The following is a 19,339-nucleotide window of genomic DNA, read 5'->3' on the forward strand; positions in this document are numbered from 1 at the left end:
ATCATAAAAAAAATCGGCCATACAAATACACTCAAAACTTAATAAGAGCACACATGTGGTGTAACACTCATACGTATATATACTTATGTGTGTATGTATATATGTATAAACTAAATTTAATATAAATTCTTATATGTATAACAATGTACGCATACAGACAGATATTCATAGTTATTCTCATATTTACCTGATGGACATGCCGCATGTTGCCCAGTTGCCACATTCTGATAAAAATAATTCTCTTCCAGCCAACGTGGCGCACCATGCGAACGACATTTGCCAGCAATTTTATCCCAAGCACAGTATGGATCCTGCAGCGCCACACACTCACTACATTCATTTTGTTAATATGCGAGTGTGTGCGATAGAGAAAGAGAGGTTTAAAATAAAAAAGAAATTTTAAAATAAAATATAATAAAAGGTTATGTTTTTTTTAATGAATTGACTATCTCACGTCAAAAAATGTGCAATGTTCAACCGCATACAATGGTAGCAGCAGCGTGAGTCATACAGTGTTGCCATTCGAAGTTTTTACCAAATATAATGGTGGAAAATTTACTGGTGGCTTACTGCAGTTTTGATAGTTCTCTTGTTTCAAGTCGATTACTAGATCACAAAATGCCAATATTAGAGAAAGGTAGAATGCTTGGCATATTTTAGGGCATTCTTTGATTTATTTATTTTCTGTCAGCCTCAAGGCTCCAAATAAGAGAAGTTTGCGCGAAAAAAACTCTTAGTAAAATTTATTGCTCAAATTGGATCATTGGATTAAACGAAGATATTCGAACTAAACTCCGGATTTTATAATTTGGCTTCATTTAAAATGAAAAATGAAGATGAGTGCGTTTTATCGGTCTAGACAATGGGGCCATTACTTGAGCTCGCAGCGACCTGATCACGTATCGACATTCGGTTCTGTAGCTACGGGATATTAAGCTTATGTCGCAAAATCATTAGAAGATTTGATTTAATAGACCAAATCATAATTGAAATTGTGCTTTCTGAATCCTGTACTGTCTCTTAGAATATTTGTTAAGAAAGTCCGAGTCCAATTATATAAAACCAAAACACCGCAGACAGATATTAGATGAGCTAATCATGAGACGACTCTGTAGTCAGCTGTTTTCGGGGCCTAGTTATGTTATGTTTATTGCCTCGTTAGCCTTTCAAAGGGTTGCCAGCACAATTTATAGCTTCTTGCACCTAATTGCCAATCTCAACTACCCGTAGCGAATCAAGTATATTTAGCAGGAATTTAGTAACTTAATGGTGGTATTTTCGGCGACGTACCGAATCAATGTTCAGCAGAGAACCCGAAACATCGATAAAACTGCCTAAAATCTTCGAAGATTCTCCTTGTCCCTTCAAGAAAAAGAATTAGAAGAAAAATAAGGGGTCTGGAAGGGATGAGATCTACTATCACCTCACTTGGTTTGCTTTGTGACACCGAAAGCATCCTTCAAAACTATTGAGATATAATATGAGTCCCATATTTTGTTTCAGTATAATATTCGGCACTGCGCTTCGAAAATCCGTAAACATGAATTGTCCCATACAAGTTAGGTTAGGCTAGGTTATATTATGGGAGCTTTTCCAAAGGCAAGCAGAGGCTGCCCGATTTGTCAATCTAATGTGGTGCTGATTTTAGAGGATACCAGCTCGGTTATGTGTTTTGGCCTGAGCTGAGCATCTTGCTGCAATCGTCGTCGTCCTTATAACTGTGACCAAAACCATTTGTTTCCGATTCTTATAAGTTAACCATGATGACTGATGGTAGGGATCAGTCTGTGACCTGCTATTCCAATAAACTGACCTAATGAGAAAAAATTTAGGTAAATAAAAAACCTAGTTTGGTTTTCACTTGAACCAAAGTTAACCGGAGCTACCAGCATGTGAGTTTTAGTATTAGCAATAGGAAAGCCGATATTCTTTTACCAGTTCACAACGACTTTTCCAGTGACGTCCGTTATTATTTTAACAGTATGGCAGTTTCCGGCTACACTGATGTACCCTAGGGCCTAAATCACTGGAGATTCAAAGAGCATAATACAGAACTGTAACAGCGTTTTCAAACCAATCACAAGGCAATTACTTAGAAGGAACAGTGGGAACATATCAAAACGTTTCTGAGATAGTTTTACTAGTACCATAGGGTATCAGATCTATATCTATTTTAAAAAATTTTTTTAGTAATTATATATCATTTTAGTTGTATATGGCGCCTCTGACCCAGTTGCATTGTACTTTAAGCTGTTCTTCATATGAACGTTTTAGATCTGTTTGTCACAATTCTAAGCATTGCTTTCTATCGAGATATCAAGTAATTAATTAAGAGCTTTTATCGAGCCTGATGGCAACCCTACATATGACATAGTTGACCCTAAACTGAAATTCGTGAAATTATATAAATAAGTTCTTTTTTAAACAGTAACATTCAAAAAAAACCTCACAGAAAAGCTGCAGTTATCAATTAATAAACTAATTCTTTAAAAGTGATGCTAATAATCACACATGGCAACACTGTTCGGTACAGTTGCAGCTGTTGTAGGGACAGCAATGACCTCGTTAAACCAAAAAAAAGTTTAACACTTAAAAACGCAAAAATCACGCTTCTGCCACCATTACCACATTGTCCTGCAGCGACAACTCAATAATTTACGCGCGACATGCGACATCGCATCACATCACACTCACCTACAGCTGGTGATTTTGTCATCATGACAGCGATGCAATTGTATCGCAATTACTTGACTATCGGTGACAATGATTAATTTTCCATCGTCGTAACTGCTATCCTTTGGTTGATCTGTGAAAGAAAAAAAAAATTGGAAAATAAATAAAAGTCAGCAACTTTTAATGAGTGTTTTCACTACAGGATATTTTATGAGTTCTTTTTTTTAATATATGTCCGTACGAGAGTGTAGTGATAAATACGTGCGGGAGATGTGAAACAGATGGATAGAAAAGTGTGAAAGGAATGGCATATTCACACGTTTGATGAATTCAAGTTACATAAAGAAGAAAATGCTGTCATATTCATGTTAAGTTGAACTGGTTAGCCGAGGGCACTTTATAAACCCATTTTGAGTACCTGATAAAGGCTATCAATTCCTTGATGTGATACCATACCTACCTGGCTCAGTTTTTTAAGAAAAGGAGCTCCCAGGAACCGCCGTATCACGCCACTTGGCGTCGGCCAGTTGCAGATGAGGTAAACCACCGTCTGAAATGCAGTTTCCTCCGATTTCCATGTATCCCGGGACCTATGTGAGGTGTACACGGTTTTGTTGAGCCTTCACTTGAAGTGATCGGCGATAGTTTAGTGTTAGTATAGAAAAGTGTGTGGGTCCCTATCGTAAATACAAGTTCCACAATAGCCGATACTTCTGCCTGGAAGACACTATATTGATTGGGCCGTTTGAAGAAGAGTTGAAGGTCCCTTGGAATGACTCCTCCTCCCAATCTACCGTTTAGCTTAGAACCGTGGAAGCTCTGCCGTACTTAGCTTTAAAATAACAAATTCGGGGCCTTAATTTCTTCGTTTGTATGTTACTATATAACTTTTTATAGAGTATACTGATTTTGATGAAATTTTTTATACAGATTTTAATGAGTCGCCAGATGGCTTAAAGCCGAAAAACTCAATTTTGAAAAAGTTATCCGAGCTCTTTTTTTAGATATGCATTTACTTAATTTAATCTTATAACTATTACAAATTAATCTAGGTACATGAATAGTGGGTGGAAGAACAGAAATCAATGAAAGGAGAAACAAGGAAATTAGATGACAAAAAGATCATTTTAGAAAGAGTATTTTAGTCAAAATATAGACGAAATATCAACATTAGCGAAGTATTTGAGTATAATGCTTTTGAAGTTGCTATTATTCAGCCCTACTTTAATTGATTCAGGAATTGAGTTACAAAGTCTAACAGCGCTAATAAAAAACAATCTGCTAGACGATAAGTATTTGAACATTGGAACCACCAATCTACGGTTTCTTTGAGACCTGGTAAAATGCAGCTTGTCATAAAGATACTTGGGGACCTTACATTCTAACAGTTTAAACATGAACATACAGTTTCTGGCAGCCAAATAATTAAGGATGTTGCATCCCAGAATTTTATCCCTCCAAGAATTTTATTCTCTGCAAAGTTTTAAATGTAAGAATTCAAGGTCGTAGTTGGCTCATATATATAACTTTATATAACTTTTGGTGCCATGTTTGTTGATGTGTACTTTTCAAGTTACGTATTTTTATACCAAACCCTCATTCCCACTTGGGTGGGGGCTCATGTTATTGTTGCTGTGACAAATGAAATAAATTGTCTTTCATTTTTGTTCTTAATAATAACTTACCATACTGCATTGTGCGCACAATTTCCAGATTTCTGATGGGTTCACTCTTTGGCAGCACATCGATTTCTTCAATGACCACCGAAGATACTTTCACATCAGAATCAGCAGATTCAGCATTAACAGATTTAATGATTTTGCCATGATCTATAGGTAAGATAAAACACATTTTTATGTTAAATGAAAGCAGCACAAGGCCCGTAAATGTTTTCTCTTCATTAAATATAACCTCAATAAAAGTTCGATGGCACTATTTAAGTGTCCATCTTTTCTTTTCTTAACCAGTCATCTATTCGTTTCACTTACCTGTACCAATGAATATCACATCATAAGTCTTGCCGCCGGGCGTTTTTATCTGTGCATCGACAGCAATTTGTGTGAAGCGATAACTGAAATGAAGTAAATGAATTGTTATGTAAGTAATTAAATAAGAAACGAGTAAGCAGAGCAACAAAAATTAAGAACAAACAAGTCCTAAAAGCAAGTGTGCTCCACGAAGAGAAAAGTATAAAAGTTAAACGCCCTTTTTGTAATAAAAACAAAAAAGGATTTTGCTTGCTGTGCGAAACACATCAATGTATATGTAAGTAAATGAGAAGTTTATATGCCCTTAGTGGCATAATTAAAATTCATAGTACATCGTTGCTGCTTTTGTATTGTCATCATTTTTACGATGAGCTTCATTTTACAGCGTGCTCGTTGTTGTTGCGCAACCACCGCCATCACCTCGAATGACCATTGGGCGTACCAGCATACACAACTTAGAGTGACAATAACAAAGATTCTGCACTAAGCGCGTACTCGTGTAGAAGATGACAAGAAACGATAATCGCGTGTATACTGACAATGGTACAGCGAGTCATATCACATCATCGTTGCTGCGTTGAATGATAATGACGATGTTAAGAATAACAATAGCGGCCTTGTAAAAGCATGATATTTAAATTGGAGCGAACAAATTTTGTTATTATATAGGGTAACTGGTGAAAATTTAAAATATTTTAAGGGGGTGTCATTGCATACATTTCAAAAATTGCTTAGTACTCAATCTGTTCGACAATGATATATTAGCAGTGTTTTTTTTTTTGTTTTTTACATGTATATTAGAGCGGGTCAAATTGTATGGATGGATTTTTTCCCATCAGGAGTATAGCAAAAACGTAATCTACAGATAATTCTAAGAAAAATTGCTGAAGACACCCCAGCTCTAAGTCCGATTTCGAGGTCCCCACTTTTGCAAAAAAAAATATTTTGCATTTGAATGTTGGGTTAGGCCAAAAAATCTTCATAGCTTCAGATGGAATTATAGGAAAAATATCATATTGGGCTTACTTTAAAGGTATTTTACGTACATTTCAGAATCTGTTTTAATATCTATAATGTTTTTGAATTTTAGTAGAGATATCAGGCTTAAATTATGAGAAATTAGCCTAAAATGAACTTTTAACTACTATATTATCATTTTCAACAAATTTCTTATGGAAAATTTTTGTTTTCTTTACAGCTAAAATAAGCTCAGAACAGTTCCAACAACTTTCATTCAGACAGTTTTTCTTTTTTCGAATTCGTTTCAGTAGAAAAAATTGTTTGCTTATTAATTGAAAATATAGGTTTTTTTTTGAAAAGAAAAAAAAAAAATTCATAAGAAATTTGTTAAAAATGATAATATAGTAGTTAAAAGTTCATTTTAGGCTAATTTCTCATAATTTAAGCCTGATATCTCTACTAAAATTCAAAAACACAATAGATATTAATACAGATTCTGAAATGCAGGGAAAATACCTTTAAAGTAAGCCCAATATGATATTTTCCCTATAATTCTATCCGAAGCTATGAAGATTTTTTGGCCAAACCTTACATTCATATGGCAAACTATCTATTTTGCAAAAGTGGGGGACTCGAAATCGGTGGGGGACTCGAAATCGGACTTAGAGCTATGGTGTCTTCAGCAATTTTCTTAGAATCATCTGTAGATTACGTTTTTGCTATACTCCTAATAAAAAAATCCATCCATACAATTTGACCCGCTCTAATATACATCTAAAAAAAAAACACGGCTATTAAGTATCTTTGATGTAGCTCATGTATAATCCCAATTATTGCAATTAAAAGAGAACTAAATAATTTATATTCCAAGATTATTTCGAAACTCCTGCTTTCCCAAAAACTATAGGCAATATATCCTTACATACACTTACATAGCTTCCTGTGTCCTAAACTTCATTCGTGAAGCTGTTTTGGCGTGATCAAGAAATAAACTCAATCACCTTAAGTTTTTTACACTCGAACATTCAAGTTTAACAAGATATTGAATCAATTGTCGTAAATCTTGAAAAATTTGGTTTGAAGACACATCCGTTTGAGATGCCATCATTAGGGTTAGTCTTGTCTAAACCCAAATTTGACAAAGGTAAAATAATAAATAAAAACAAATGTGGAAATAAATAAACAGTCTTACTTTATTTATTTTTTCACGTCCTCAACTTCGCCCTCTCATATTCTCTTCTTCAAACTTGCTTCACTTTTTCGTAGTTCAAATTTTCTTTTCGAATTTACATAGGTTAAGAAAGTAAAAATGAAAATTAAACGGAGGAAAAGCAAAATAAGATGGAAAAAGAACACGATACATTATGGCAAATTTTTAACGCGTTTTAGGCTCAAGGCTATGACCACAACTACGCTGAATAGTGCCGTTACGAATGTAGTTACAGTTAAGGCTGCGGTTTATATCGTTTATTTCACGGCAGCAGCCGTGGCTACGTTACATCTCCAGTTTAAACGTACGACTGCACCTCAGGATACGTTTATAGTTAAGAAAATGGATAGGATTAGATACAGATCCAAGATAGTTAGGGCTAAAGTTATAGTAACAGCTACGGTGATATTATTGCTATTAAGGTTATAGTTTAATTTACGGTTATAGTTATGAAAATTGTTAAGATTAAGGTTATGATTATCTTTTATTATAGATAGGGCTGTCGTTATGGTTATGATTAATGCTATGGTTAAGGTTATGGTTATGGTTGTGGTTACGATTACAGCAACAGCTGTGAATATGGCTATGGTTTGAGAAAAAATTAAGGTTATGGTTACGATGACGGCTATGATTATAGTTATGGTCATTATTGAGGTTATAGTTACGATTGACATTAAATATATACCCATGGTTATGGTTACGGCTGCGGGTATCTTAACGATAAAACCAAGGTTCTGGTAACTGTCATGCTTGAATAAATAGCCTAAAGCTTGGCAACTACTTGGAGCTTGCCTACTTTTGATGTGCAAACATCTTTGATCACGGTGTGAAGGAATCCATAATGTTAGCATAAGGTAAATGTAAGCGTAAGCGTAGTCTTTGAAAGTGCTATGCTATATGGAGTGCTACAGAATCTAAGCGTACTGCACTGTAGTTTAATGTGGGAACAATGTACGTTGTTGAGCAAAATCAGACATACAATCAAACCAAATCGATAATGGTATCAAAGAGTTAACTGGTTGTTATCGATGAGACACCGAATTTTTTCCAACTTATTATAGTTTTGCTATCAAAAAGTTTATGATTACCTGTCGGAAATTTATGAACACGTTATCAATGGGTTACCGATTCGTAATCGAAAACTTATCGACTTTTTCTCAAAATGTTATCAGATAATTTACAAAAAGTTATCGAAATTTATTGTTTTATTATAAAACAAAGGTTATTGATATATTATCATTAAGTTAACGATTTCTTAGCGGAGCGTTACCAATCGGTTATAGACGACTCATCGGTTTGTTATAAAACATACCAACAGAGCTTCAATACAAAATCGATAACGCATCAGTAACCCGTCCCTTGACAAGCCAATAAGACGCCAAAGAGAAGCCGATGAATCGGCGATAAAAAGACGATACCAAACAGATAACTCAACGACAATGATCCTCTATCGACAATAAGACGATTGTTATGCATAAGAAAACGTTTCAACCTTTTTTAATTCTGCGTAGTAAAAAAACTTTTGAGTCACCCTGTATCACTGAACCATTGAGCAAAAAAAGTATATTTAGTACCTTGTAAAACCTGTAATTAGCAGCATGATAATTCAAAAAAAGAGGTGGTTTAGCTCATGGCGCTTATGCAATGTAATGCGAAGATGAATTCAAAATATACTAAAATAAAAGAATTGTGTGACATTGATATAATATATGACGCATATGAGGCATTGAATAAATCATAGAAGACAATGTGTTGTGGTTTGATGAAATAATAGATACTACATTGCATAATACTTATACTTTGCAGTGTGGTATTAGTATTTACATATATATGATAAGATATGATGGACTTTCATATCATATGATTTGAAGATATATAATAGAAATCAAACAAATAACGTTCTCAAATCGCTGGCAACTCCAAAAGACGCCTAGCTGCTCACGCCAAAGCACATATGCAAGTAAATTTTTATAAAAACGTCCTTTGAGTATTTGCAATAAAGTTCACAATCACCTGAAATTTCGCACTTCAACAATTGTGTTCTTATTTCATATAATTTCTCTCTCACAACTTACAATCCAGCCAATAACTTCACATCCCTCGGCATGACAATATGATTTTCTTATTGGCTTTCGAAATATTTCATAAAAAGTTAAATGAAAACTTGAACTCGAATGCAACTTTTCGTTGCTACTACAAGTACCAGACAACAAAAATAATAACAACAGCATCAACATCTGCATGGTCACTAAGTCTTCCAACTTTTATCTGATATTTTCATATACATATCTATTTGTTGTTAGATATTCATTGTTACACACAAACACATTTATATTGGCATTTTGTTAAACTTAGCAGCTTCAAAGTGTCACTTAGTTACACACATATCACATGCACATATCTGCGCGTAGTTACTTTCAAAGTTTTCAAGTTGTAGAAGAAAGAAGTTTAACAACAGATTTTCGACAATGCTAGTTTAGAATTAACCTAACTTTTCTAGGTTTAGTCGCTACATATATGCACAGCAACTAAAATGCATGATAGCTGTTCTTTCCGCTGTTCAAAGCTTGTTACGGATGTCATGCCGTTGATTGTGCGTATGCCAAGTGAGGTCACTAGATTGAATAATACTTTTTTCTTCACTTCTTTTTGGCAACTAGCAACTGTCGCAGACAAGATTTTGAAAAACATGAATTCATGCGTAACGCACTAAATTTCTTTTTTGTTTGGCCAAGAAAGAAATGGCTGAAACTTTTTTCTCTCAGAAGTCCTTGAATAACATGTGAACATATTATGGTGCATTGTGCATATTTAAATTGGAATATATGAGTGCATATTGCATTAATTTTAGATTACTGAAACGCTTCTATATAATGTGATTTGATTTCTCAACTTTAGATTATATGTAATGCAAGTCATGTGATGTGATTTGCGTATTTCTTGGTATTATGTGATGCTACTAATTTGCTGCGATATGAATAAAAAATGTGAGTACGCTGTGTTGGAGCTCAAATCGTATGTTGTGTCGGTTGTGCGATTTTCACATTTAGTGTTGAATGGGATAACATGAAAGCATCATCTGCAAAATTAGTTAACAAACAATCATATGACATGGTAATATTATGTCATTTCAATTAAGTACACAGTACGTTCTCCCGGCGTGTAAAATATGAGCACACAGCCAGGTAACAGTACGTAAGAGTTAAGCGAAATCAAATCGAAAAACATAACGTGAATTAAAGTCACATCATATCACGGCTTCATATACGATTCAATTCAAAAAGGGATTTTAACGCATTGGTAGTACTAAAAACTACTCATAAGACCTGTTGGCTCGTTAGATTCATCTGATTGAAACAAATAACATCATATCAGAGTGAAATCAGAATGATTAACATGGTATCGCCGCATCAACCAACTATGTAAATTCAAAATTAGTTTGGACAGAGTTGTGGTACTTAAGGCAAAAGAAAAAGTAATGAATGAATGACGTCGTGGCCCCTTAATGGCGGCAGTTTAAGTGAAGTGATTATAATCATAATTCTGCTAGAACTAGAAAAAGTTTCAAAAACCACTTCATACCCTAGAAAGTTAAGCCCACGTTAAAATAAATAATATATCAAAATGAAATCATTTGAATTAACATCACATCAAATCATTGCATCATATGCAATCAAATCTATAGTGCGTTTCAACGAAGTTGTGATATCAAAATCTAACAAGTAAGAACGGGACTGTCTTCGGCTGTGCCGAAGACTTCATACCTTTCATGAATGGGGCTGAACAATAATCTTATCCCGTTTGTAATCTCCGAATAATCGGATGTATAAGATAAGAAATATATAGTGAACAGATCTACATACCTTAACGATTTTTAAGATAAATATAAAATAAAAAACAGGTAGGTACTTCGTGTGAGGATGCAAAGTTTCAGGTTTTTTGTGGTCTGCGTGTAAAAACTATGACTACGAATCACGTATTTCAAAAATATATGACGAAAACGTAACTATTTGATGAAATTTGATGAATTTTGAAGATTCTAGCCGTAAAAAAGGGGTCAAAATGACAGTTTTTATGAAGTATATAATATATATACGACCGATCTCTATGATTTTTTCAGACAAGAATATAAGCAGTTGGTGAAATTTGAAGCTTCTAGCTGTTAAAATGGGGCCGAAATCGTAAAAAAATATATATATACTATATATATATATTATATATATATACTATATATACCATCATATATATATTATATATATCACCGATCTCTATGAGTTTTTGACACAACAATACATACTATATACGTAAGCATTTGGTGAAATTTGAACATATCTAAACGATTTTTAAGATAAATATAAAATAAAAAATAGGTAGGTAATCTGTGTGAGGATGCAAAGCTTCACGTTTTTTGTGGTCTGCATGTAAAAACTATGGCTACGAATCACGTATTTCAAAAATATATGACGTAAACGTAACTATTTGATGAAATTTGATGAATCTTGAAGCTTCTAGCCGTAAAAAAGGGGTCAATATGACAGTTTATATGAAGTATATAATATATATACCACCGATCTCTATGATTTTTTCAGACAACAATATATGCTATATACGAAAGCATTTTGTGAAATTTGAAGCTTCTAACTGTTAAAACGGGGCAGAAATTGCGCAAAGTTTCTTATCTGAACAATCGGTTGTATGAGATATATACTATGTATACCACCGATCTCAATGATTTTTTCAGACATCAATATATGCTATACACGTAAGCAGTTGATGAAATTTGAAGCTTCTAGCTGTTGCGAAAAGTTTCTTATCTGAACAATCGGTTGTATGAGATATATACTATGTATACCACCGATCTCAATGATTTTTTCAGACATCAATATATGCTATACACGTAAGCAGTTGATGAAATTTGAAGCTTCTAGCTGTTGCGAAAAGTTTCTTATCTGAACAATCGGTTGTATGAGATATATACTATATATACAACCGATCTCTATGATTTTTTCAGGCAACAATATATGCTATATACGTAAGCAATCAGTGAAATTTGAAGCTAATAGCTGTTAAAATGGGGTAGAAATTGCGAAAAGTTTCTTATCTGAACAATCGGTTGTATGAGATATGTTAGAAGTTTTTTATTCCTTTGAAATAAAAATGCAGATATTCTGATGTTTACAAAGCAGTGGTTTAATGAGAACTGAACTTTGTGTCTTTACATTACGAACTTAGAAGCTACAATTTAAAGATTCATAGAAAAGCAAAAACGTATAATGTTGCCAGACTGGAGAATAATAAAGTATTTGGCTTATTCTTTCAACACTTCTTCTTAAGCAAATATCTTTATAAAAATTAAGCAAATATATTTAATTAATTTAATCCAAGTAATTTAACAAAGTTACAATGCTTTTGCTTACTAACACTTTTAGTTAAAATGTCGGCAACATTTTCATTAGTTGAAACATATTCTAATTTAATTTCATTTGACTCTACTTTTTCTCGTATAAAATGGTATTTTATATCAATGTGTTTGGTGCGCTTATGATGAATGGGGTTACGTGCTATATGTTGCGCACTAATGTTATCACCGTATATGATCATCGAATTTGTACTGATATACCCAATTTCTTGAAGTAATCTGTTGAGGTAGACTGCCTCTTTTGCAGCCGCTGATAAGGCTACGTATTCAGCCTCGGTGCTGCTTAAAGCCGTTACATTTTGCTTTGTTGAAGCCCAAGAGAAAGCACTGCTTCCTAAGTAGAATACATACCCTGAATATGATTTTCTATCGTTTGGATCATTTGCCCAATCTGCGTCAGCGTATCCCTTCACGGGCTCATCAGACTTGCGGTACACGATACTTAAATCTGAAGTACCTGATAGATATCTCAAAATGTGCTTTGCTGCGGTTTCGTGCTCAACATGTGGATTTGTGTTACGTTGAGAAAGCTTGCTTACAGCGTGTGTAATATCAGGTCGACTTAGCACTGCTAAATACATAAGAGAACCGATTAATGATTGGTATTCTGTAGTATTTACCTTTGAACATTTTTCGTCTTGGCAGCCCACTTGGAAACCTGGATTGAGTGGAGTTGCGACTGCCTTACAGTTTTGCATGCCATATTTTTCAAGAATGGATTTGATGTACTTTTTCTGTGATAAGTGAATCGCGCCTCTGTTGCCCTCTCGCTGCACTTCCAAACCAAGGAAGTATCGTATAGCACCACCATCTTGCATGTGAAATGTAGACGCTATCTTCTTCTTAATTTCAGCTATATCATTTTCACTTGGACCCATGATGATTAAGTCATCAACGTAAACTGCGATATAACTATATTGCTTCTGGTTTTGTTTAAAATATAAGCACGGCTCATTGATGCACCTTTTAAAACCGATGCCTTTTAAAACTTCGTCGAGTGTGTTGTTCCAAGCACGTCCGGATTGTTTTAGCCCATAAATCGCCTTTCGTAATTTTAGTACTTTATTTGGATATTGTTTGCTTATAAAATTTTCGGGTTGCTTCATATAAACATTTTCATGAAGCTCACTATTTAAGTATGCGTTGGAAATATCCACTTGATGCATATATAATTGTTTTTCTGCTGCGATTGCAAATAGCATTCGAATCGTTTCGTACCTTATTACTGGAGAAAACGTTTCCCAGTAACTAATACCTAACTGTTGTGCACAACCCTTGGCAACTAATCTGGATTTAAATCGCTCTATATCGCCCTCAACATTTCGTTTGATTCTAAAAACCCACTTTGACCCAATAGCTTTATGCTCTGCAGGTAAATCAACTAACGACCATGTATTGTTTGCTATAAGTGCATCGTATTCGGCTTGCATTGATTTTTGCCAATCTTTTGCGTGTTGGCCACTCAATGCTTCTGCTGCAGTTTGTGGTGTTTCCAAATCTTCAATGTAATTAAGGTAATGATACTGCTTTTTAGGTCTACCAGGCTTACCTGTGTGTATTAGTTTAGGACGACCTGCCCCACGTCGCTTTACGTTGTGTTGTTCGGAATGCTCCATACATGGTTCTCGTTGTTCTTCGTCTTGATTATCGTCTTCGGAACTGCTAGCAGTGGCAAAATCCTCCTCATCATCGCCTGAATCACAGCCTGCATTTTGTTCAGCTTCAGCTATGGTATCATTTGATGATGAACGCTGATTTTCTTGACTTTCGTTGGATTCTAGGCGAATGATGTTTGTCATAAAATCATTGCTTTGTTCCGAAGTTTCATTGTCAGCAGTTACACGCGTACCAAAATCGCCTTCTGCAAATCTGACGTCACGCCTTTCTATGACTACACGTTTTTGGCGATCATAAAGTCGATACGCCTTTGCTGTGCAAGAATATCCCACAAATGTGTATTCTTTACCTTTGGCCGCAAACTTGCTTTTAATGGTTTTTTCTAGTGCAAAAACTCTTGACCCAAAAATTCGAAAATGTTTGACTGAAGGTTTGCGTTTATGCCACATTTCAAATGGTATAAGATTATTAAGCGCTTGTGTTGGACACCGATTACGGATATACACTGCGGTTTGAACCGCCTCTGCCCACAAAAACTCGTCTAGCTTTGCATGAATTAATAAACTTTTTGCCATTTCTACGATTGTGCGGTTCGCCCGTTCTGCAACACCGTTTTGTTGGGGTGTATAAGGCACTGTTAATTGTCTTTTAATTCCGCATTTTACCAAAAAATTATCAAATTCATTATTTATATATTCCCTGCCGTTATCACTACGCAAGGCTTTTATTTTACTACCGGTTTGGCACTCTACATATGCTTTAAACTCCTTGAACTTTTCAAAAACTTCATTTTTATTGTGCATAAAATAAACAAAAATTTTACGAGAATAATCGTCGATGAAAGTGACGAAATATTTCTTTCCACCTAACGATTTAACGTTCATGGGGCCACACACATCCGTATGCACAAGTTCAAGTTTGCTCTTCGATATTCGCGCATTTGTTTGCGTAAATGGCAAAGCACATATTTTTGCTTGATTACACGTATCGCAACTGATTTTGGCTGGCATATTTCTAATATTCATACCGCGCACAAGTTCACTGTCATTTAGTTGTTTTAAACCTTGCATATTTAAGTGACCAAAACGATTGTGCCACTTTACAACTAATGAACTTTCACTTAGTAAACAAACAATATTTGTTTTTTCTTCATTCCGATATACATATAAATTATTTACACGCTCTGCTTGTAGCACTGTTTGCTGTTTATTGTTTTTTATTATGGCACTGTTGCATGTAAATACTGTCGAATCCCCATACTGCGCTGCCTTACTTACTGACAGAAAATTCATAAGCAGAGATGGGGCAAATAGCACATCATTCAACACAATTTTATTGTTTTCTCTTTTTAGCACTACTGAACCTATTCCAGACGATTCTATAAACTTCTCTGCTGCTAACATGACATGAGAATTCTTTTCAGTAAACGATGTAAACATATTTTTATCACAACACATGTGTGATGTAGCGCCGCTGTCAATGCACCATGTGTCTCTTTTTGCTACATTATCAATTGCACCATACATTAAATGATTTGATGATTCGTGTGTCTCACTGTGCATTTCAGTATTTGCATTCTTTTTCTTGCTTCGGCACTCACTTGCGCGATGACCTAATTTTTGGCAATTGAAACATTTCCCCTTAAAACGCTGTTTGTCTTTTTCTTTTTTACTATTTACTTTGGTTTTATTCTTTTCGTCATTTGTACGACCATACTCATGTTGCTTTTGTGTCATGTTTTTACTTGAATATGCGTAGACTGCTTGTGTGCATTCTCGATCATATTTTTCTTGCCTTCGCGTTCCCTCTTCTAAAATTTTTGATTTAACTACGTCGAACGTCGGCAACTTGTCGCGCGTTTCAATAGCGACAACGAAGTTTTCCCATGAATTTGGAAGGCTTGAAAGCAACATTATGACTTTCAACTCGTCGTTTATTTGAATGTCCAATTCGGCTAATTTGTCGACTGTTGCCAAAAACTCATTTACATACCGTACTACACTGTCGCCTTGTTGCATGTTTAAGCGTAACAGTTTTTGATACTGCTGAACTTTTTTCACTGGACCGACTGGCAAATGAATGTCGCGCAATTTTTGCCATGCCTCTGCCGCTGTTATGCACGTCTTTATGTGCATTAACTGTGTCGGCTTTATATTTAAAATTAAACATGCCAAAGCCTTTTGATCTGTGGTTTCCCACTTAAGGATTTCTTCGGCGGTAGCATCTTCTGCTTTTTCATACTTTCCGCATACAACGTTCCACAAATCCGCCGTAATGAGTACACTCCGCACGGACACTGACCACACGTCATAGTTATCATCACCCAACTTCTCTATTTGGAGGTGTACACTCATTTTGTATTTTTACGCGTATTTATTTCGCACGTACGTATGTATGTTTTAAAAATAAAAACCGAATTACTTAAACTTTTTCGATCGCGTTACTAAAAATGTTTTATTGTTCACACAATTAATTAATTTGATTTATTAGAGTTCTCGAATTTTCTTTGGACTCTGGGCCCATAACCTTTGTTAGAAGTTTTTTATTCCTTTGAAATAAAAATGCAGATATTCTGATGTTTACAAAGCAGTGGTTTAATGAGAACTGAACTTTGTGTCTTTACATTACGAACTTAGAAGCTAAAATTTAAAGATTCATAGAAAAGCAAAAACGTATAATGTTGCCAGACTGGAGAATAATAAAGTATTTGGCTTATTCTTTCAACAAGATATATACTATATATACAACCGATCTCTATGATTTTTTCAGACAACAATATATGCTATATAAGTAAATATTCGGTGAAATTTGAAGCTTCTAGCTGTTAAAATGGGGCTAAAATTTGCGAAAATATATATATGTATACTATATATATATACTATATATACCACCATATATATACTATATATACCACCGATCTTTATGATTTTTTCAGACAACAATATCTGCTATATACGTAAGCATTCGCTGAAATCTGAAGCCTCTAACTCTTAAAATAGGGCAGTAATTACGAAAAGTTCCTTATCTGAACAATCGGTTGTGGGGGATATATACTATATATACGACCGATCTCATAAATTTTTTCAGGCAACAATATGTGCAATATACGAAAGTATATGGTGAAGTTTGAAGCTTCAATCTGTTAAATTGGGTAAGATATTACAAAAATCCTCTTTTTCTGAAAAATCGGTTGTATGGAGGATATATGCTATAGTGGTCCGATCCGGTCGGTTCCGACAATTGTCTAATCGGACACCCATATACACCTGCTCACCAAATTTTATCAAGATATCTCAAAAATTGAGGGACTAGTTTGCATACAAACAGACAGACGGACAGACGGACATGGCTAAATCAACTCAGCTCTTCAACCTGATTATTTCGGTATACTTAATGGTGGGTCTATCTATTTTCCTTTAAGGACTTACAATTTTCGGTTTCGTGACGAAATTAATATACCATTTCATTTTCATGAAAGGTATAAAAATAGGTAGGTAATCTGTGTGAGGATGCAAAGCTTCACGTTTTTTGTGGTCTGCATGTAAAAACTATGGCTACGAATCACGTATTTCAAAAATATATGACGTAAACGTAACTATTTGATGAAATTTGATGAATCTTGAAGCTTCTAGCCGTAAAAAAGGGGTCAATATGACAGTTTATATGAAGTATATAATATATATACCACCGATCTCTATGATTTTTTCAGACAACAATATATGCTATATACGAAAGCATTTTGTGAAATTTGAAGCTTCTAACTGTTAAAACGGGGCAGAAATTGCGCAAAGTTTCTTATCTGAACAATCGGTTGTATGAGATATATACTATGTATACCACCGATCTCAATGATTTTTTCAGACATCAATATATGCTATACACGTAAGCAGTTGATGAAATTTGAAGCTTCTAGCTGTTAAAATGGGGTAGAAATTGCGAAAAGTTTCTTATCTGAACAATCGGTTGTATGAGATATATACTATATATACAACCGATCTCTATGATTTTTTCAGACAACAATATATGCTATATACGTAACCAATCGGTGAAATTTGAAGCTTATAGCTGTTAAAATGGGGTAGAAATTGCGAAAAGTTTCTTATCTGAACAATCGGTTGTATGAGATATATACTATATATACAACCGATCTCTATGATTTTTTCAGACAACAATATATGCTATATAAGTAAATATTCGGTGAAATTTGAAGCTTCTAGCTGTTAAAATGGGGCTAAAATTTGCGAAAATATATATATGTATACTATATATATATACTATATATACCACCATATATATACTATATATACCACCGATCTTTATGATTTTTTCAGACAACAATATATGCTATATACGTAAGCATTCGCTGAAATCTGAAGCCTCTAACTCTTAAAATAGGGCAGTAATTACGAAAAATTCCTTATCTGAACAATCGATTGTGGGGGATATATACTATATATACGACCGATCTCATAAATTTTTTCAGGCAACAATATGTGCAATATACGAAAGTATATGGTGAAGTTTGAAGCTTCAATCTGTTAAATTGGGTAAGATATTACAAAAATCCTCTTTTTCTGAAAAATCGGTTGTATGGAGGATATATGCTATAGTGGTCCGATCCGGTCGGTTCCGACAAATGTCTAATCGGACACCCAAATACACCTGCTCACCAAATTTTATCAAGATATCTCAAAAATTGAGGGACTAGTTTGCATACAAACAGACATACGGACAGACGGACAGACGGACATGGCTAAATCAACTCAGCTCTTCAACCTGATTATTTCGGTATACTTAATGGTGGGTCTATCTATTTTCCTTTAAGGACTTACAATTTTCGGTTTCGTGACGAAATTAATATACCATTTCATTTTCATGAAAGGTACAAAAAGAAGTTTGTGTTGTTTTCACGCAAATGAATTCAAAATGAACTTCGACGCAGTTGTGAACCTAAAGAAAAAGTTACTCATACGACGTGGTGCGTTACTCTTAGCGGCAGCTATAGTCAAGCTATTTTTCATAGTTATAATAGGACTACAGCTACTACTTCACATTCCAGAAACTAAAATAACAGCCCTCGGCTGATAAGCATGTCATTATATTAAATAACATTATACAAAGTCAAATGACATTCATTAATATCACATCATATCATCAGAACAAAACTATAGAAAACATTACTCATACGTGGTGGACCAGTATTGCCTACAGCTATAGGCAAGCGAATATTTATAATTGCGATAGGACTAAAACAATTAACATCACACCAAACAAAGTCCACTTCACATTGCGGAAATTAAACTAACAGCCAGTTAACATGGCATTAAAACAAATAACATCTTACCAAAGTCAAATCACATCAATTAATAACATCATATTATCGAATCAAAATTGTAGAAAATGTTACTCATACGACGTGTTTTTTCACTATTGGCGGCAGCTAAAGTCTATCCACAACAATTAACATCACAT

General features: G+C 34.5%; 1 protein-coding gene across 1 annotated transcript in view; it reads right to left on the reverse strand.

Moving 5' to 3' along the window:
* Sema1a (semaphorin 1a) overlaps positions 1 to 19,339 on the reverse strand; it is a 678,660-nt gene that overhangs the window by 45,200 nt on the left and 614,121 nt on the right. Inside the window, 4 exon segments of the mRNA XM_067764629.1 lie at positions 188 to 330; positions 2,695 to 2,806; positions 4,359 to 4,502; positions 4,662 to 4,744. Coding sequence (XP_067620730.1) covers positions 188 to 330; positions 2,695 to 2,806; positions 4,359 to 4,502; positions 4,662 to 4,744 — 482 coding nt within the window.

Source organism: Eurosta solidaginis, chromosome 2 (assembly GCF_040869045.1).
Source record: "Eurosta solidaginis isolate ZX-2024a chromosome 2, ASM4086904v1, whole genome shotgun sequence".
Lineage (NCBI taxonomy): Eukaryota > Metazoa > Arthropoda > Insecta > Diptera > Tephritidae > Eurosta > Eurosta solidaginis.